The sequence below is a fragment of the Rana temporaria genome, chromosome 4, assembly GCF_905171775.1.
Source record: "Rana temporaria chromosome 4, aRanTem1.1, whole genome shotgun sequence".
NCBI lineage: Eukaryota > Metazoa > Chordata > Amphibia > Anura > Ranidae > Rana > Rana temporaria.
In genome coordinates this window covers 266341555-266362063 of record NC_053492.1, presented here as the reverse complement: position 1 = coordinate 266362063, position 20509 = coordinate 266341555, and the positions used below count along the sequence as shown (strand labels likewise).

Below are 20509 nucleotides of genomic sequence, written 5' to 3'. Positions count from 1 at the left end.
GTGCTAGCTGGAGTTTGGCTTAATTTTTTTTTTTTTTGTGTGCATTTAAATCTGCTGGTGCATCCAACGCTGCCCCCCCCCCCAATATTTACAATGCTGCTATCCAAAGATGTCCGTTTCTCCTTCATCCACAGTGTAGGCACTCTAATACAAGAGATGCGTTTCTGGCCATATGAAAAAAAAATAAAAAATAAAAAAATGCAAAGGACTGGTAGGCTGCAATACATAACATTTTTGGTTTTGGATTTAATACGGTTTTAAACCAATGATGGAGCTAAAAAGCCAACACATAAAGGGCAAAAAAATCATAGGATAAAAATAAAAAAAGATGTACATCAGGTTCAGATGGAGGTTGAGCAGACATGCAACCCTCCCACAAAAAATACACATATGCTTTGACATATAAATTGCAAAACCTATTCAAATTTATTATATTCATCAAAATCTTACAACAGAAAAATCCCACAAAATGCAAAAAAAAAAAAAAGAAGATTTTTGTACTTACGGTGAAGTATTTTTCCTTAAAGCGGAGCTCCACCGTAAGGTGAGACTCCCGCTGATCGGAACCCTCCCCCCCCCTCCGGTGTCACATTTGACACCTTTCAGGGGGGAGGGGGGGTGCAGATACCTGTTTTTTTTCAGCGGACATCCTCTTTAAGTCCATTAAAAGGGACACATGAATTCTAAACAGCAATTCTTGCCCTGTGTCTACCAACTGGAGGTTAGCACTGGCAAACCGAAAAAGAAAAAATGTTTAAGGCCAGCCCACTGTAACCATTCTCCTAACCACCATGCATCTACCATAAGTTTAAAATGGTTGACTTCAACCTGTTTTTTTTTTTTTCAAACGACTGAGCATCAATGAAGTTCCTAAAAGCAAACACATTATTTCATGAAGGTGATCTCTATTAAGATGGACTGGAGGAGAGACCATGTAAAACAGGCAAGGACCAGTTGTCCATGAAATCCCTATCCAGGGGGAAAAAAAAAATACTGCCTTACTTGACCGGAGGGGAAGCTGTGATCGCATGGGACGTTACCAGTTTTCACACAGGAAATATTCCAGAAAGGAAAGTACAGGTAAGGTCTTTGCGGCAGTATAGCCATATAGTCTGGATTAGCAGGTTGAAGTCTGTTAGGCATGGCCTAACGGACAGTGTCAACCAGATTAGATAGAACATTAAGCAAGTCAGATTTCTCAATGACCCGATTAAACACAGATCCCCAGGAAATAGGCTGTCAAACCTGAATTCGAAATAATGAAATAATGATTGAAGTTTCAGGCATACTTAAAGTGGTTGTAAAGGCTGTTTTTTTGTTTTTTTACCTTACGCATTCTCTGCATTAAAGCGGGGCTCTTTCCTCCTCCCTGCCCGCCGGGCCAATAGTTAAGTAGGGTTTCCGGCAGAAAGCCAAAGGGCTACAGTGCCAGGCACCCTTACCCGCAATGGCAGCGGCAGCACCCAACAGCTGATGGAAACATCATCTGCGCATGCTGACATGGCTGGACTCCAGAACAGGTAATTGTCCCATTGTTAAAAGCCAGCAGCTGCACTATTTTTGTCAGCCCCCCCCAAATACTTAGGTTGGGTACACACCAAGTATTTTTTCGTTCAACCCAGCAGGCTGAATAAAATAAAAAAAAAAAAAAATTAGTGAGATCACCATATTAACACAAGTGATGTTAGTGTGGCAATCTCCTGACAGGGGAACAGTCATTGGCTACCAGCGCTGATTAGGTGCCGGTGGGATGCCGATTTTCCAGCATGCTCCTTCGACAGAAGCCACTTAAAAATTGGCTTATGCAGAACAGCTGTAAAACACAGGCCGAAAAAGCACCTGGTTCCTGCTGAACCAAACAGCTTTCATCCCATGTGTGTATCAAGCTTTACATGTGCCTAAGAGCAGTGGCTCTGCTCTCTCCCTCCTCATTGGCCTCAGAGCAGCGGCAGCGATCGGTTTATGCTGCTGGCACTCAAATCCAGTGACAAAGGAGCGGAGGGAATGGCCACACAGAGCGTGGCTTGGGACTGAGCCGCACGTGTCCCACCATAGGAAGCAGAAGGAGCAGAGAGTGCCAGCGAGGGAACTGAGAAGAGGAGGATCGGGGTTGCTTTCTGCAAAACCACTGCACAGAGCAGATGGGTATGAAAAAAAATATTACTTTAGAATCGCTTTAAGTGCAAACATGTTCAGAAGTATGTGCTGCCAAAGAAGCACCAGTGGAAAGTTCCGAACATCTGTATGAAGACAGATTCATCATTCGTGCACAAAATGCCGGTCAGAAGTAGAGATAAGACGCCTGGTAGATCCAACAGATAGCAGGACTTGGGTAGTGAAGATGGTGACAAGGATGAACCTATATAAATATGGGTCTAAGAAATTTGAATACAGACCTCAGCTCCTAGAACTAGCATGAGAACATGGGACAGGGTCGCATGATGTAACAGGACTGACCTTTTAAAAGACAACTAAGCCCAAACAGGAGGCAAGGCCTTGCATAGTCAAACTAAAGCGGATCATGGTAGAGTGAGGCATAGGCCGCCAATGTTCTGCAACACAGCTTAGCTCAATAAATGAGTGAAATAGACGGGGTTAAACTCAAAAAACAAGCAACTATTCTAAACCTGGATAGGAGGTTATAGTGAACAATTTCAGCAGTATCCAGTGGATAAGGTCACACATCAAAATTTGTTACCAAAGAAAAAAAAAAAATCTACAGATGGTGTCATTGTTCAGATATTAGGAAACACAGGAATTGTGCTACGACTCGGGGCTTGGAAACCGCTCTCTGCCACCAATAGGCTTAGTACAAATACTCTGAGACACTAGGACAGCATTAAATGTACAAAGGAGACAAGTTAAAATTTACATCAGACCTTGCAAATTACCAGACTGGATATACTAAAGGTAGTACCTCGTTTAAGATAATGAGAGTACTTTGTGGCTAATAGACACAGGTCTGGAAAGCACCAAAATGCAGAGTCCAGAATACTAAGATACTATTGCAGCCCTCAAAAATTCCACTCGCCTGCTCGCATTTTGCGAGTGGAATTATGAGGTGTGTGAATATGTACTGGGCTGCCCTGTCCCAGGAATGTAAAGCCAATGAACCCCCCGTGCCACGCACAGGCTTGCAGCGCGGTCATTACAATATTAGGAATAGTTAGCCGCCGGGGACCGTCCCTCTCCCTCACTCTGTGCCACACACCCCTGCCCCCTGCACTCACAGCGCAGACATTACAATAACATTACAGAAGTCAGCCGCCGGGGACCGCCTCTCTCCCTCCCTCCTTGCCACAAATCCCGCCCCCCACACTTGCAGTGCGGGCATTACAACAGGAATAGTCAGCCGCCTATGGACCGCCCCTCTCCCTCCCTCCTTGCTGCACATCCTGCCCCCCGCACTCGCAGCATGGGCATTACATTAAGAATACAGTAGTTAACCACCGGGGAACGCCCCTCTCACACATCCCACCTCCCGCAGTGCAGGCATTTCAACAGAAACAGACAGCTGCCTGGGACCACCCCTCTCCATGTCCAAGGAGTGGGGCAGTGCATGCCTCAAGCCAGTTCTCTGTGCAGCGATGCCTGACCCCCGCAGGAGAATGGCAACTATGACAGTGTGTTGTGATTGGAAGCAGCGCGTGCTTGAGGGGGTTGGAGGCATTAAATGGGGGATTGGGGGAGGGGCGGGGGTTAATTCGAGGCATAGGTATAATGGATTGGATGGGAGTAGAATTGGAGGCATAGGTCTGAATCATACTTATGCCTCCAATTCCACCACCCCTGACAATCTATTATACCTATACCTCCAATTTCACTGCATTGATGGGCACTGATTAGGATGCATTGATGGGCACTGATCGGGCCGCATTGGTGAAGCTGCACTGATGGCCACTGGTGAAACTGCACTGATGGGCACTGGTAAGGGTGCACTGATGCGGCTGCACCAATGGGCACTGATAGGCTGCATTGATGGGCACTGATGAGGCTGCACTTTGTTAATATTTGTTTTTGTAACTTATTTCTGCATAAAACATTTAACAGTGTCATTTAATGAGATCATTTATGAGGGTGTGTTTAAGGGTGGAATTAGGGGCGGGGCGGGGCAGGGTAGAGGGTTGGGTGGGGCAACTGGTGGCAAGTAACTAAGGCCTGGCTAGTAGCTCAGGACTTGAAATTTTGAGCCCTGTACTATTGTATTTCCTGAGGTAGATTTTCTCAAAAATGATATCACTGCTCTAAATTTTGGGTAGTGCCCTGCAACTGGGCAGTACACAAAAAAAAAAAAAAGGTCTGGAAAGCTTCCAATGTAGAACTAATGCAGATACCACTTGTCAAGATATCTGCATCAGCAGGAGACATGAGAGACTGAGTGCACCTTAGAGCTGGAGAGTTTTCTGCAGCTAACTGACATAGAATTTGCACATCTGGAAAGCACCATAAAGCAGAGCCCAGTGCCCAAAGGTCACAGTCCAGTAGCTTCGCCCCAACCATGGACTTACTCAGCATCCAAGTCTTCAGGCCACACCAGTGTTTGCCAGCTTCTCTGGACTTGGAGAGCATTCTGCGGCAGACATGGGACGCAAGGTCCAGAAAGCCCCACAAGCAGAGCCCAGTGCCCGAATGTCACATTCTTCAGTCCAGTGAGGTCTAGACACAGCTTTCAAGCCTATGCTGAGGAATGCCGATCTGGATAGCTGCTGTATATAGACCAGCTCAAGCAGCACAGTAAGTATTTTTTTTACACTTTAATCAAAAGTAGAAAATTGTCGAAATACATCTAGAAATGCCCTCACCAGAGCTAGCTGACACTATAAAAAAAACTGAGACCTGGAGCTTAAAAAGGTGGGGTTTATATTGGGCTGGTCTTCAAATTTTTCTGCATGCCAGCATCCACCTTCTGTAGGTAGGGGCATATAACCCACACATCTGAAAACTACTATATTCTTCTGTTCCTTAATAGACAATAAAGAGCATTCCCCTGAAGATTTGAGTCATATATTGTCCAGCTATACCAGGTTATTCATCATATTCTGCGCTACAGCATGTTACAGATTTACTGAGAAATCATAAAACTGCTAGGACATCTACAGGTAACACTACTAAAAGGATCACAGTGACAACCACTGCACAACAACCAATAAGTGACTGCAATAGGAATCAGTGAACTGTTGCTAATGGCAATTAGCAGAGAAGCTTTTCAAGAAATTAAGCCAGAGTTGCCAGGAGGGGATAGTATGCAACTACTGCAGCTGATTGTTGGCCCTAGTTGTTTTTTTTTTTTTTTAAACAAAAAAAAAAAAAAAAACACAAAACAAAAGGATCTGTCATATCCAGATCTCTCACACATAAAAACCATCTATGGTTGATCATGCTCAGCTCTCTGGATATGAAACGAACACCTAAAGGCTACATATATGTAGAAGACCGATTTAAAAGCACAGCAATAGCTCTTTATGCTTTTCGGCAGCTCTGAATAGATGGCAACATCCAAATTACACCCTGCACATTACCACAGCCCTCTGCACCTCCTAACTAAATAATCTTAATTAAAACCGGAACGTGACAGCATTAACGGTTCCTTGAAATTATGTCAGTAAAATGGTCAATACATTTCAAGATTGCAAGAAAGACTGGATATCATTTTTGGTATGTCATAATTAGGACCAAAATGGGGTAGACGAGGCAGTGCATTGTAACTGGTACCATAACATAACAGTAATAAGCATTACAACTATTTGTCACTTCTAAATTGCAATTTATCATTATATGTTGACTAATCTTAAAAAAAAAAAAAAAAAAAAGAGAATCAAATATTACTCACTCAATGGTTTAGCCAATTAACATTTGAACAGTGCATGATGGGGTCCTACGTTTCTCAAATCAGTCTATAAAAGTAATATGCTGGATTTACATAACCAATTATATCTTAGGCTACATTCACATAGGCGATTAGCACAACCAGCAAATTCCAGCAGCAAGAATCTGTAGATTCCTGGGGCTGAAATGACAGGTGTGAGCTGCGGCCACTCAACACATACAATACAAAAGCAGGCTGACTGCAGCCACAGCCAGTGATTTCCTGCAGTTAGAGACAGATGATCTTGGCTGAATGCAGTCTTTTTGTGTCCAGCCATGATCAATGCAGGTGTACAAACTGTCACAAACAGCTTTAGTCACCGCCAGCCTGTCATTGCATGGTATGGACCGAATAGCTGCAGAAAAGATGCTGTCAAATAACGGTTACATAATGCTTAACGCCCGCCGCATGTATATGTACGTCCACAGAATGGCACGTACAGGCATATGGGCGTACATGTACGTCCCTGCCTTTCCGCGGGTCGGGGGTCCAATCGGGACCACCCCCCCCGGTACATGCGGCGGTCGGAAACCCGCGGGGAGCGATCCGGGAAGAGGGCGCGGCTATTCGTTTCTAGCCGCCTACTTGCGATCGCTCCCCGGAGCTGAAGAACGGGGAGAGCCATATGTAAACACGGCTTCCCCATGCTTCACTGTGGCAGCTGCATCGATCGAGTCATCCCTTTTATAGGGAGACTCGATCGATGATGTCAGTCCTACAGCCACACCCCCCTACAGTTGTAAACACACACTAGGTGAACCCTAACTCCTTCAGCGCCCCCTGTGGTTAACTTCCAAACTGCAACTGTCATTTTCACAACAAACAATGCAATTTAAATGCATTTTTTGCTGGGAAAATTACAATGGTCCCAAAAATGTGTCAAAATTGTCCGAAGTGTCCGCCATAATGTCGCAGTCACGAAAAAAAAAAAAAAAAAAAAAAAAAAAAAAAAATCGCTGATCGCCGCCATTAGTAGTAGAAAAAAAAATAATAAAATTATCCCCTATTTTGTAAACGCTATAAATTTTGAGCAAACCAATCGATAAACGCTTATTGCCATTTTTTTAAAAAAAATATTGCATTTTTTTCAAAATTGACGCTCTATTTTTGTTTATAGCGCAAAAAATAAAAACCGCACAGGTGATCAAATACCACCAAAAGAAAGCTCTATTTGTGGGAAAAAAGGACGTCTATTTTGTTTGGAAACCACGGCGCACGACCACGCAATTGTCTGTTAAAGCGACGCAGTGTCGAATCGCAAAACCTGGCCTGGGCATTTAGCTGCCTAAAGGTCCGGGGCTTAAGTGGGTAAAGCAGGGGTAGGCAATCTACCTGAATACAGGACAAGTCAAAGATCACAGTGTCTCCTCCTCACACCTTATTTAAAACTGTAATTGCAGTACTACCGTGTCACAAACACATGCATTGCATGGCAATCATGGGTTTAAATCAGGTAGTGAGAAGGGAACATATTGCCTCCTCATCACTCATCAACACACACTCGTATCGCTTTTCAGAGGAGCAGCACTTAAATGAGCCCTTAGCTGCATTCAGCAGCGGCACCTTAGGGCTCGTACACACATCACAGCAGGTTATAATAATAGGTGTCTATGGCCAAGCACAGAAAACCCGCAGGACAGCTGAAGGTACACTGCACTAAACCTGCAGTGTGGGTAAACTGCAGCACATCAGTGTGAAAGCAGCCCTATACTATTATGCCCAGTGTATTGCTTCACACTAACCTGAAGATCTTTTTTCCTGCTGCTGGCACCACTCTACCCGGGATAAGAGATGGAGTGCAGTTGGTATGACTCCTCATGAAACAGGAGCTGACCCTACAGGAGGAGGCATCTGCTTATGATGCTCTTGCTCCCTACTACAGCTCCAACTTTACAAGTAGTCCCTCTGCACTGCACTCTGATGCTTTGGAATGGCAGGTCAGCAAACCCAGAGCGAGATTTACCAGTCACCTGTCCGTGATCTACAGGTTGCTGACCCCTGGCTTAAAGGATATTTGCATTTCCAAGGCAGATTCTTTATTTACGGTCACTGAAGACTGTAAAAATAAACGTGTGTATGTAGCTTTTTTTGAAGAGAGATAGGGAAGTGTCCTTAACTGTACAGTTTCAATTGATAAGGTAGGGGCTACTAGGAGGGAGCTCTTGGTAATACAGCAAATTAAATCCGGCTAAATGTGCAGACCATCTTCTCTCTTGTCCTGAGCATCCTCAGAGTGAAAATTTCTTAAAATTAAGCTTGCCATAAAAAAATAAAAATCGGGGTAGCATTCTTGATTTTATTCTAAAAGTGCCATTTGACTGGCAGTTATGCTGACCCACTGGATTCAGTACATTCATAGTCTCATTACATTTAGAAAAGATAGAAGAATTTATCTGTATACTTGTCCCAGGCCAGTGACTCAAAAGTATTGAAACAGGGTCAGCATGACAGCCAGGCAATCTATTCTTAGAAGGGGGGGAGGGGTGGTAGAGCTAGGCGTGGTGGCAGGGGACCTGAGAAGAGAAGGATCAGGGCATAACTATTGCACAGAACAGGTAAAGTATAATATGTTTGTTATTTTAAAAAGGGGGGAAAAATTAAGTTTAGAACCACTTTGATCTAGCTTACAAGATTTCACAGAAGTGATGGATGCTGTAGATCGGGGATCCTCAAACTATGGCCCTCCAGCTGTTGTAGAACTACACATCCCGTGAGGCATTGTAACACACTGACATTCACAGACATGACTAGGCATGATGGGAATTGTAGTTCCTGAACAACTGGAGGGCTGTAGTTTGAAGAACCATGCTGTAGATACACTTATAAGCTTTTACATGTGTCTAACGTTTTTTTTATTTTAATTAGTGCATATTAAAACACTCTGATCAACTGCCAAAGTTAACTTCTCTGCACAGTGAATGAGAAGGAATAGTGCAAAATAAACAGCGTTTTCTATCTGCAAGATTATCCTAAAGCTGAACAGCAGAAAAAATAGAAGACCACTCTTGCAGTGGAGTGTCTAGAGGACCAGGTAAAGGAGTATTAGTTACCTGATCCTCTGCTTCCGCAGGCTCCACCATACTGCTCAACCAGTCCTTGCAGTCTCTTCTGCCCTGCGTTAGGAAGCAGCTTAGGCAGAACTCAAAACACCTAGTTGAGGCTCCACAGATATAGCTGGTGTCCTGAAATGAATGTGGAATTTGAGAGACATTAACAACTCTTTACAAGAGTGGAAAAGAGTTTGGACATATTTGTATTTCTGTCTATTACCAACTTGGTGGTGGGGGGGGGGGGGCTTGTCTCAATTCAGGTCTCCATGCCACCGAGACAAGGCATGGGGAGCAGCTGTCATTGGAACCGGAAGGGACAAAGGTTTTGGAAGTTTTACACATCCCCACTCTACTACAAAATGGTCTTGATTTTGTCTGTGTCCCCTACTGTCAAATTACCCATCACTTTCTGCCCTGAGAGGAGACACGTTTAAATCTTCTCAATAGACACAGGCAGATAAAGTCCTGACTGAGGCTCTAAACCAGACACTATATCCAAAATAAAAAAACAAAACATTTTGTCTGGAGTTTGCCTTTGTGAAGCCAGAACACAGGCTTTCTTTGACCACAACTGAAAAGCTTGAAGTTAGCAGCCAGCCGTAAACTTTTAAAGCAATTAGGTTTAAAATGAGATGAACTTAAATATTTAGGGTAAAGTATCTATGTAGCTGGGCTTTAGCAAGACCGTTTACAGTAGTACACACACACAAACAGTTTAAAGGCGGCCAACAAAAGTAAATGAAAAAGGCTTTTCCGTTCTGTCTGTATTTCCTCTATCCTTCAATTATAAAAAATTTGCAGATCATTTTAGGCAACTTGCGTTGATGTCTGATAAGCAGGTAAAAAAAAATAATTAAACCGATTTGCAATACAAATTTAATCATTTTTTTCTCTGTCCACATTCAACAGTTTTTTTAAAGGTGATCTGTCAACCGCCTGATCGCTGAGTGTCCCATTCTTGGAAAAAGTCTGGCTGTTGCTGTTGGAAGTGGAAGTCACCTCTGATGCATCCTCTGTTATCACAGTGATAGAATTTTTACTTCTGTCATTCATTTCAATGGCTTCAAAATCTGCATCATTCCATTGCTGTGCATCCTCCTCCTCCTCTTCTTCCTCTAGGCCAGAACTTGAAAGTAAAGCCCTTCGGTCTTCACTTTCAACTCCACCCCACCGTTCCTTGTCCTGCGAAGAAGTGGCCAGTTTGTACATGACTGGAAACAAGACAGCTGTCACAGCAGAAGATGCCAAGATGGTGTACATAAGTACTGGAAGAGTGGGCAACATTCCCTGAAGGTATCCTACAGAGGCAGGAATTGCCATTTCTCCAAGTGCTGCTCCAACCACAAATAAGGAAGCCGACTTGCTTCCTATAGTCGTGTACTGCTGTGCCCAAGAGAAACCACTTGGAAAGGTGGTAGCCATTGATGCTCCATACAGTGCACTTCCAATCCAAAGGACTATGTGTTCTTTATAAAAGATCATTAAACATACAGATGAAACAGTGCAGCCAATCACACTAAGAAGCAGCATGGTGCCCGGATACAAACATGTTGCAAAGCAGATAGCAAAACCTCGAACTGTAGCAAATACTCCCCAAAATATAGAGTTCAGCCCTGCAGCCTTATCATGATCCATCTCTGCCATAGTGATTGCGTAAGTAAATATGTATGAACCATAGGCAACTTCTGCCCCAACATAGAAAAAGAAAAACAAACAAAGAAGAAAGATGAGAGCGTTGTGATACTTGGCTGTCCTTCCCTTTTCTTCTGAACCCTTAGCGGCTGATCGATTGGGCGGACTTTTACAGTACAAGATGAATAAAAATATAGAGACCAGCAAAATGTATGTGGCAATAACAATATAGGACAGCATTGACTTCTTAATTTCAAGAGGCATATTTAGTACTTCTTGTGATGTTTTATGAATCTTATCAAAGGGCAGAATTTCTGGAATTATTTTTGCCAAGATTGGTGCCAGAAGAGCCCCCAGAGCAAAACTGAAGTGCAGTGCCTGAACATGGGGTCCAGCTTCATCTCCCCATGTGTTCAGAATGACAACATTCCCACCTGACATGGGAGAAGAAAACAATTAGAAATGAATACATAAAAAAAAAAAAACAATCTCAGTAACAAAAAAAGTTAATGCAACATAATGCACTATATTACATGTTCCTTTTACAGAAACACACATTATTAAATTTCTTGGTGTCTGTTCACATTCACGCTTTCTTTAGGAGGCAATCTGCCAAACATTACTATATATTAATATATAGTTATAAAGTGAGTATATATATATATATATATATTTTTTTTTTTTTTTTTAATTGGGGCCCTGCAAGTGCAGCTGATTGATAATTACAAAGTCACTCCCATTAACATTGCACATGACACAAACAGCTATTACTTCAGAATATCAAATAGCAGGAAACTGCAACAAAGTTTGTTAAAAATCCTTGAAATGTACATAGATTGCCCTCTTTAGGAAAGCCAACTTCTACATGGGTTGCGTGGAACCCCAAGGCCGCGTACACACGGTCGGACAAAACCGATGAGAATGGACCGAGGTTCAGTTTCATCGGTCCAAACCGACCGTGTGTACAGCCCATCGGTCTGTTGTCCTTCGGTCCAAAATTTTAAAACATGCTTTAAAATCGAACCGATGGACCGCTGACCGATCGGTCCAAACCGATGGTTAGTACACAAAAGCATTGGTTCAAAACCCGCGCATGCTCAGAATCAAGTCAACGCATGCTTGGAAGCATTGAACTTCGTTTTTTTCGGCACGTCGTTGTGTTTTACGTCACCGCGTTCTGACCCGATCGAATTTTGAACTGATGGTGTGTACACACATGAGACCATCAGGCCACTTCAGCGGTGGACCGATGAAAGCGGTCCGTCGGACCATTCTCATCGGATGAACCGGTTGTGTGTACAGGGCCTAAGGTTTCTCCAGAGGGTACTAGGGGTTCCTTGTGCTGTGGACGATTGACCTTCCATCTGATGGTACCTACATATGTCCAGATACAATACCACTTGTCAAAACCAGTAGCATGATGCCAATGACCTTTTCAGTGGTTGTAAGGTTGACCACTACTGTGAAGATTGTATTAATCCTACATCAATTTAAAGGGGCATTTCTTCCCATTGATCCCTACACCTGCTTTAGTAAGGGTTCCCTGAGACATGAACATTTTAGGGGTTAATATGTTGAGAAAGGTTGTCTTAAGATATATTTTTTTCTGCATTCATTGCAAAAGAAAACCTGTAACAACTTGCAGCCACTTGTTATACACGATTATGCTAAGGACTGTTCTAAACACCACAATAAAAATATCTAAACATCTTGATAATGTTTTCCTATTCCTCTGGAATGTTAAGAGAATAAAGTTACCAGTATCTAAGAATCCCATTGATATGCCCACAACAGACATTGCTCCAGTCAGAAGAATGGCCTTCTTACACCAAGGCAAAACAAAAAGGCCTATACAGGTCGCTATCATGGATAATCCTGTTAAAGAAAAAAAAAAAAAAAAAAAAAAAAAAAACACACATTAGCTTTAGCAGTAACAAATTTCAACACTTTCACAATAGAGACATTCACATTAAAAATTATTGAGCAACAACTTAAGCATGCATGTTTCTTTGGCTCTAAGTTTCAATGTTGGGTCTTGCTCACACATTGCACTTTGTTTTTTAGTCAGTCTGCAAACCATTACAATATTAATGACCATTGCATGCAAATGCGACAGTAAGGAATTTAAGAATAAGTACCACTTTTTAAAATACCTTGGCTCCTTCAATATATCAAAATAATCAGATGTATGCAAATATAATCTTTAATTTTTTGACTCTCTCTCTCAGGCTGCATTTACACCTGAGCGTATCTTTTTCAGGCAGAAAGTCGCGCAATTTTGTACAGGTCAAAAAGGTCACCAATGTAAAAAGCAGAAAAAAAAACAAGAAAAAAAAAACACCCAAATCTGCCTGAATCGAGCTACAAAAAAAGCTCCAGAACTTTTTTTGAGCTACATGCGTTTGACTTCAGGAGATTTGGAGTGGTGATAAGAACCATCTTCATAGAGAATAATTGATTTTTTTCGCTTCCACTGTTCTGGAGCTTCAGGCTTCAAGCTATAAAACGCTGGAGGTGTGAATGGGGCCTTACAGGGCTCAATTCACAAAAAGCAGTATCTACTGCTTTAATAAATGCGGTAAAATACCTCTATTTTACGACATGATTTTTGTAGGGAAAGCCATGACTCATCTGCTGTCAGCAGCAGAACGTAAAACAAAAGGCTTGCCGACATGTTGGCAACCACCTGCTACAGTGAGGAAAAAAAAAAAGGATTTGATCCCCTGCCGATTTTGTACGTTTGCCCACTGACATAGGAATTATAAGTCTATAATTTTTAATGGTAGGTTTATTTTAGCAGTGAGAGACAGAACCACAAAAATATTGCGAAAAACGCATTTCAAATGAAAGTTATAAATTGATTTGCATTTTAATGAGTGAAATAAGTATTTGATCCCCTACCAACCAGCAAGATTTCTGGCTCCCAGTTTTCTTTTATACAGGTAACAAGCTGAGGTTAGAAGCACTCTCTCAAAAGGAAGTGCTCCTAATCCCAGCTTGTTACTTGTATAAAAGAAATCAGATTCCAATCTCTCCACCATCGCAAAGAGCTGTCCAAGGATGTCAGGGACAAGAATGTAGACCTACACAAGAGGCTGGAATTGGCTACAAGACCATCGCAAAGCAGCTTGATGAGAGGGTGACAGCAGATGATACGATTATTCGCAAGTGGAAAAAACACAAAATAGCTGTCAATCTCCCTAGGTCTGGGGCTCCATGCAAGATCTCACCTCGTGGAGTTTCAATGATCATGAGCACAGAGGAGGAATATTGGGCTTTGGGGGTGTTTTTCTGCCAAGAGGACAGGACAACTTCACTGCATCAAAGGGACGATTGACGAGCCATGTACCGTCAACGCTTGGGTGAGAACCTCCTTCCCTTAGCCAGGGCATTGAAAATTGGTCTTGGATGGGTATTGCAGCATGACAATGACCCAAAACACAAGGCAACAAAGAAGTGGCTCAAAAAGCAGCACATTAAAGGTCGTGGCCTAGCCAGTCTCCAGACCTTAATCCCATAGAAAATATGTGGAGGGAGCTGAAGGTTTGAGTTACCAAACGTCAGCCTCAAAACCTTAATGGCTTGGAGAGGAGCTGCAAAGAGGAGTGGGAAAAAATCTCTCATGAGATGTGTAAAAACCTGGTAGTCAACTACAAGAAACGTCTGACCTCTGTGACTGCCAAGAAGGGATTTGCCACCAAGTACCAAGTCATGTTTTGCGAAGAGGTCAAATACATATTTCACTCATAAAAATGCAAATCCAATTCATAAAACTTTTTTGAAACGAATTTTTCTGTATATTTTGGTTGTTTCTTTTGTCTCTTACTGGTATATATAGACTGATCATTTCTTTGTCAGTGGGCAAATGTACATCAGCAGGGAATCAAATACCCTGTCCCCCTCACTGTAATTAACAACAAGCCATTTACTGGTTAAGAACGCTGGTGGATGTACGTGTATATAATTTTTTTTTTATTACTATTTATTTTTTCCTTGATCAACGCGTGGCTGGACCACAACTTTTCAATGAATGTATTTATTAATTTATATATATAGTTTAGTGAATTGACTTTAGAGAGTCAGTATGCACCATATTATTGCGTTTTCTACTAGTGAATACCTCAAACTGACAGTGAATTAACATTTTGTATATTGCATAAGAATTGGAAAAAAGGTGTCACGTGATCCAATTATCTCATGCGATACTCTTTAGTGAATTGAGCCCACAGAAACTTTACAGCTGTACTGGAATTCAAAGATTCTGCCCAAGTTTCTTGCTTAAAGCAAAACTAAATGATGAATATTTACCCATCCAATGGTCCTTTGCCGTTGCTGGCATCTTCTTCTGAGTGCCGGTATTTGGTCTTCATTGACAAGCAGGGGATGATGTCATATCTCCGCATGAGCCAGTCACTCCAGCAACCAAGAGACCGGCCCAGCACTGTAAGCTCAGCTTCGCATGTGCAGCTCAGTTTACAGCACCTGAGAATACAGTGAGGTGCAGGTAGTGGCATTTTATTGAGGAAGAGACAATGCATGATGGAATAAAAGCCTGCCTGCTCGCTGTTTTATAGCGGAACGTCAGTTCCGTTTTAACGGTTTACCAAAACAGTTACATTGAAGGCATGCTGTGAATGATAACTGTTGGAGCCGCTTGTGCTTCCAACCAAACTTTCAAAGCATCAAATGGCTGGTGTCATAGCTGATCACATGTGCAACACTATGGCAAATACAAATGAAACTGAGGCAAAGATGGCAGCTTTCTTGGCTGTAATGGATAGGAGGGTTTAGTTCCGATTTAAGTCAGCTGCAGCATTAAGCTGTGTGAACAGTTATGTCCGATTGGCAGGGAAAAAACAGTTTGCTGGCAAAACCATCTTCTTCCTTCAGCTTCTCACTGCCTATTCTCTTGTGGTGCATTTTTGCTTCCCAACATTAACCTAAAGCATGCACTGTACACACATCACCATTTCATGACATTGAATCAACCAGGTATGAGAAACCCTATGACACCTATGTTCAAACCTGTATGCCACTAGTTTTCAACAGAGGAAAGAAAGCCTTGTGTAAAGTTTCTCTAGTCAGAACTTACACAAGGTTGAAGTCTTTCACCACATCCCCATGTGAAAAGTAGTGGGCCAACCACCAAAACATCAAAATATAAAAACTTACAATCTTATGAAATCATTCAAGGGAAGAATAAAATATCAAAGTAAAACTAGAAAAATACCTTTAATGTGCCCACAGAACAACTTTTGGCTGTAACTGCAACTTATTAACCCTGAAAAGTAACGCTCCAAACACTACCCCCTCATTTTCCTCTCCATAAACTACAAAAAAAGTAAATCAACATGGTGGGAGCCAATGGTAAGGGCAAATGGACAAAATAGTTCAATAAAACCGGATTTTGCTCAACCAACTCTCAAAATTATATACGTCAACTTACTGGGCTCGAAGCAATCAATTTATTGTAGGTATCAAACATGTAAATACTCGAAATTAGTACCATAACACACTATTGTATAAAAACATTCATCCAACTCACTCGCAGAATAAAAAAACACATTGTACCCACAATATACAGGTTCATCCCAAAAAATTTGAATATCAAAAAGTTCATTTATTTCAGCAATTCAATTCAAAAAGAGAAACTCCTATTATATAGATTCATTACACACAGATTGATATATTGCAAGCATTTCTTTTTAATTTTGAGAATTATGGCTTACAGCTAGTGAAAACCCCAAATTCAGTATCTCAGAAAATTGGATCATCACACAAGACCAATAAAAAATAAATAAAGATTTTTAATACAGCAATGTTGGTTTACAGAAAAGTATGTCCATTTACAGTAAAGTATGCACCCAATACTTGTTCAGGGCTCCTTTTGAATGAATTACTGCATCAATGCGGCATGGCATAGAGGCAATCAGACTGTGGCACTGCTGAGGTGTTATGGAAGCCTAGGTTGCTTTGATAGCGGCCTTCACCTCGACTGCATTGTTGGGTCTGGTGTCTCATCTTCCTCTTGACAATACCCCAGAGATTCTTTATGGGGTTTAGGTCAGGCAAGTTTGCTGGCCAATCAAGTACAGGTATATCATGATCATAAAACCAGGTATTAGTACTTTTGGCAGTGTGGACAGGTGGCAAGTTCTGCTGGAAAATGAAATCAGTATCTCCATAAAGTAGGTCAGCAGAGGGAAGCATGAAGTGCTCTAGAATTTCTAAGTAGAGGGCTGCGCTGACTTTGGACCATAATCCAACACGTCAGATCGTGCTGAGGATAGGGATGACACCACAGCACGTTCTGATGTGCTGGATTATGGCTGCCACATCATGTGCGCGATGCCGCATGCACAATGACATCACGTGCGTAGCAGCGTCACATGTTTTGGCAGTGTGACGACACTTTTTAAATTATATTTAAGCACATGGTGACCCTTCTGGCCCCCTATTTACTTCTGAAGCAGCCGGCCTGTGTGAGGCAAAACCGGTTAGGCCATTTTGTCTGCCCACCTCACTATCCATCACTGGTGACACTTTATTGCTCCAAAACAAAGGATAATATTCCTCTGACTGGATTTTGGACAAAGATTCCCACAGGCTTTTGGAAGTATGCATGCATACCATTATATGGACTGCCCAACAATATTTAAACTATATGGACTTTTCTTGCTTAGCAACCAGGATGTTAGCAGCTAATTTCATAGTGCTGGTGTGAATGTGTTTACTCTATGCAACTTGGAATTACTGGAGTGCGAGAGAGGAACTTTCATACTTCCTATGGCTATCCTACACAGGCAGATTCCCTTCCCATGGAGTCAAGATATACATTTAGCTGTTGAACGATTCTTCTCTGGACCACCATCTCTTAGGAGTCTATCAGGAGATAGAACCAGTATACCAGTCAAGGATTCTCTTCTCAGATTGCACACTCTTGACTTTTTTGGAGAATTACTCTGGACAATAGTTCAAGCATCCTTTTTCTAAATCCATATACAGTCTTACTTTGGGGATTTATAGGTCCAACCCATGACACTCTGTGGGATCACTATTATAGTACCCCAGTTGACCTTCATATACACATATGCAATTTGTGAGTATACACACACATTTATTTATATATATATATATATATATATATATATATATATATATATATATATATATATATATATATATATATATATATATATATATATATATATATATATACACATACACACACATACATACATACATACACACATACATACACACATACATACACACACACACATATATACACTATTATGGGTACGATGTGTCTCATTCTGCGAGTGAGGTGAATGAATTTTTTTAGGTGTGTGTGCGCACGTGCAATAGTGTGTTATGGTACCAATTAAGTATTTACATGTTTGTTATACAATCAAATGATGGTTCCTGCGAGCCCAGCGAGTTCAAGTATGTATATATTATATAATTTTGAGGGGTGGTTCAGCAAAACTAGGTTTTTATTGTCCAACTGCAAAACTTAGCAGGCAACAATCAAGATGTCTAAAGGTTCCTTGAAATCTCAGTGGACTTCCTTGGCCAGTGGTATTAGAAGAGAGGGGCAAGTTTATTAGAATAAGTATTTGTTTTTCAACAGACCTGTTTGCCTTGAAGAAAACCTATGTTTTGTCAAATTCAGGGCAATGCATTCCCCCATCCCCAACAGCTATACTTACCCTTGCTTTACTCCAAAAATGCCCTGTTTAAAGTCAGGAACCAAAGAAAATACCCAGTGCTACCATGTATGGAGAAGCACATTACACAGACATCTGATAGCACTGGACAAATGAGTGTTATCACAAAGAAATTCACAATCCCGTGTAAGCTATGACCAGCGACATTCACTCTTAGCAGGTGAATTGAGCGTCAGTGAAATGAAGGTAATTATACGCTGCTGGGGAGTTGGGCATTAAAGGAACCTGTTGTTTTCCTGCCACTCTGAGCAAACATATTTAGCCCTGTGTAAGCTTAAAGATGCAACAAGGAGCTTACACAGGGCTCAGGACTCTGTGTGCCCCAAGTGAGGGTGCCTGAAGGGCCAATTGTCCCAATCATTACAGCAGCACTGTCACATGGAAGAAAAGTAGTGAGTAACATGTTCCCTAGAGGCAGAAGTACCAGATATTTTTCTTCATTACTGGAAGGTGAACAAAGTTGCAGGGGAAGGAAGGCAAGGTAAATATGAGCTGCTGTTGGGGCCACATGTAACAGGGGGAACAATTATTTTGTTCTATACAATCCAGGGATGTGACCACCACATTGTTTGTTTATTCTGATACGGTGAAAACCTCAGTCTTTTCTAAATGGTGGGAGGAGCAGAGGCTTCCAATTCACTTGACCACTGTGATTAGCATTCACAGCGGTCACATGATCAGGATCCTGTCCTTCTGGCTCCTGATTTGGACAATGACTAAGAGCTGTTGGAGACAACTTTGTCAGTGAGCCGGAAGCATGCAGAGAGTGTGCTTTCAGCACACAGCCTCAAACCGCTGTGGATACATGCGATGGGTAGGTTTTAAGGCCCCTTTTTTCCTATCGCTGTGTGTATGCGGTCAGGAAGAGGATGCTTATCTTGTTCTTTGCAGGGAAAAACATCTGCTTTACTTTTACATGTGTATAATGTTGATAGATGACCCCTTTATGTTGCCAGTCACGTTTTGGCCGCTAAGACTCAGCTGTTGCTACCTACCTGCTTAAACCAGATCTGGGAATTTGCTACCTTAAGCCCCTATTGATCTTGGGGCCGACGTTCACTTGCACCCCTGTCTTGACAGTTGCCTCATCTACTCTCTACATCGATTCACTCTAATTGGTATGTAGTGTCTATGTCAACCTGTTGTCGCATCTAATCCTGATGCCCATTGTACAGATCCCATGTCTTATCTGTAGTTGTCTCTCTGATATGTCTTTTTGTTCTATTATATTGTTTTAGAGTTAAACAATTTATGACCCTACGTATCCCTACTCTATATCCCTGACGAAGGTGTCAAACTGGAAACGTGTCGGGTACCAGGGATTACCACCTACTGAAGCGTAATAGTGTCGTTGTATATGTATTGTTGCTTTTTGCAGGGTTTGTCACATGTTTACTTTGTTAAACGCTTGACGTATTTTAACATTGATCATTGCGTTTGATCTGGAAATCTTTTTATGTTACTGTAGTATAATAAATAATTTTTCGACATAATCTGTGTGGCCTTCAACATCCCATCCAAGGGGGAACATTTCTTTTGTTCTCCCACTATTTATGCTCACTTAAAGGGCTGTCAGGGGCGTCATGGAGAGGCTAACTGTGCAATATCTGTGTCAAGCTTTTACTTTATGACATGTAAAATGATGGCATGGTATTTTGGATCACAAGCTATCATCTTAGAAATACAGCTAAAACCTGGTAATTTGTTTTTAATATTATATATATATATATATATATATATATATATATATATATATATATATATATATATATATATATATATATATATATATATATAAAAAAACACACACATACACAGTGCCTTGCGAAAGTATTCGGCCCCCTTGAACTTTGCGACCTTTTGCCACATTTCAGGCTTCAAACATAAAGATATAAAACTAATTTTTTTTTTTGAAGAATAAACAACAAGTGGGACACAATCATGAAGCGGAACGAAATTTATTGGATATTTCAAACTTTAATAAAAAAAAAACTAAAAAATTGGGCGTGCAAAATTATTCAGCCCCTTTACTTTCAGTGCAGCAAACTCTCTCCAGAAGTTCAGTGAGGATCTCTGAATGATCCAATGTGGCCTAAATGACTAATGATGATAAATAGAATCCACCTGTGTGTAATCAAGTCTCCGCATAAATGCACCTGCACTGTGATAGTCTCAGAGGTCCATTTAAAGCGCAGAGAGCATCATGAAGAACAAGGAACACACCAGGCAGG

General features: G+C 41.6%; 1 protein-coding gene across 1 annotated transcript in view; it reads right to left on the bottom strand.

Annotated features, from left to right (window-relative positions):
* Positions 1 to 8725: 8725 nt before the first annotated feature.
* MFSD4B (major facilitator superfamily domain containing 4B) overlaps positions 8726 to 20509 on the bottom strand; it is a 35450-nt gene continuing 23666 nt past the window's right edge. Inside the window, exons 3-4 of the mRNA XM_040350248.1 lie at positions 12307 to 12423; positions 8726 to 10982 (exon numbers count right to left, since the gene is read on the bottom strand). Coding sequence (XP_040206182.1) covers positions 9793 to 10982; positions 12307 to 12423 — 1307 coding nt within the window. The 3' untranslated portion in view covers positions 8726 to 9792. The remainder of the gene's footprint in view (positions 10983 to 12306; positions 12424 to 20509) is intronic.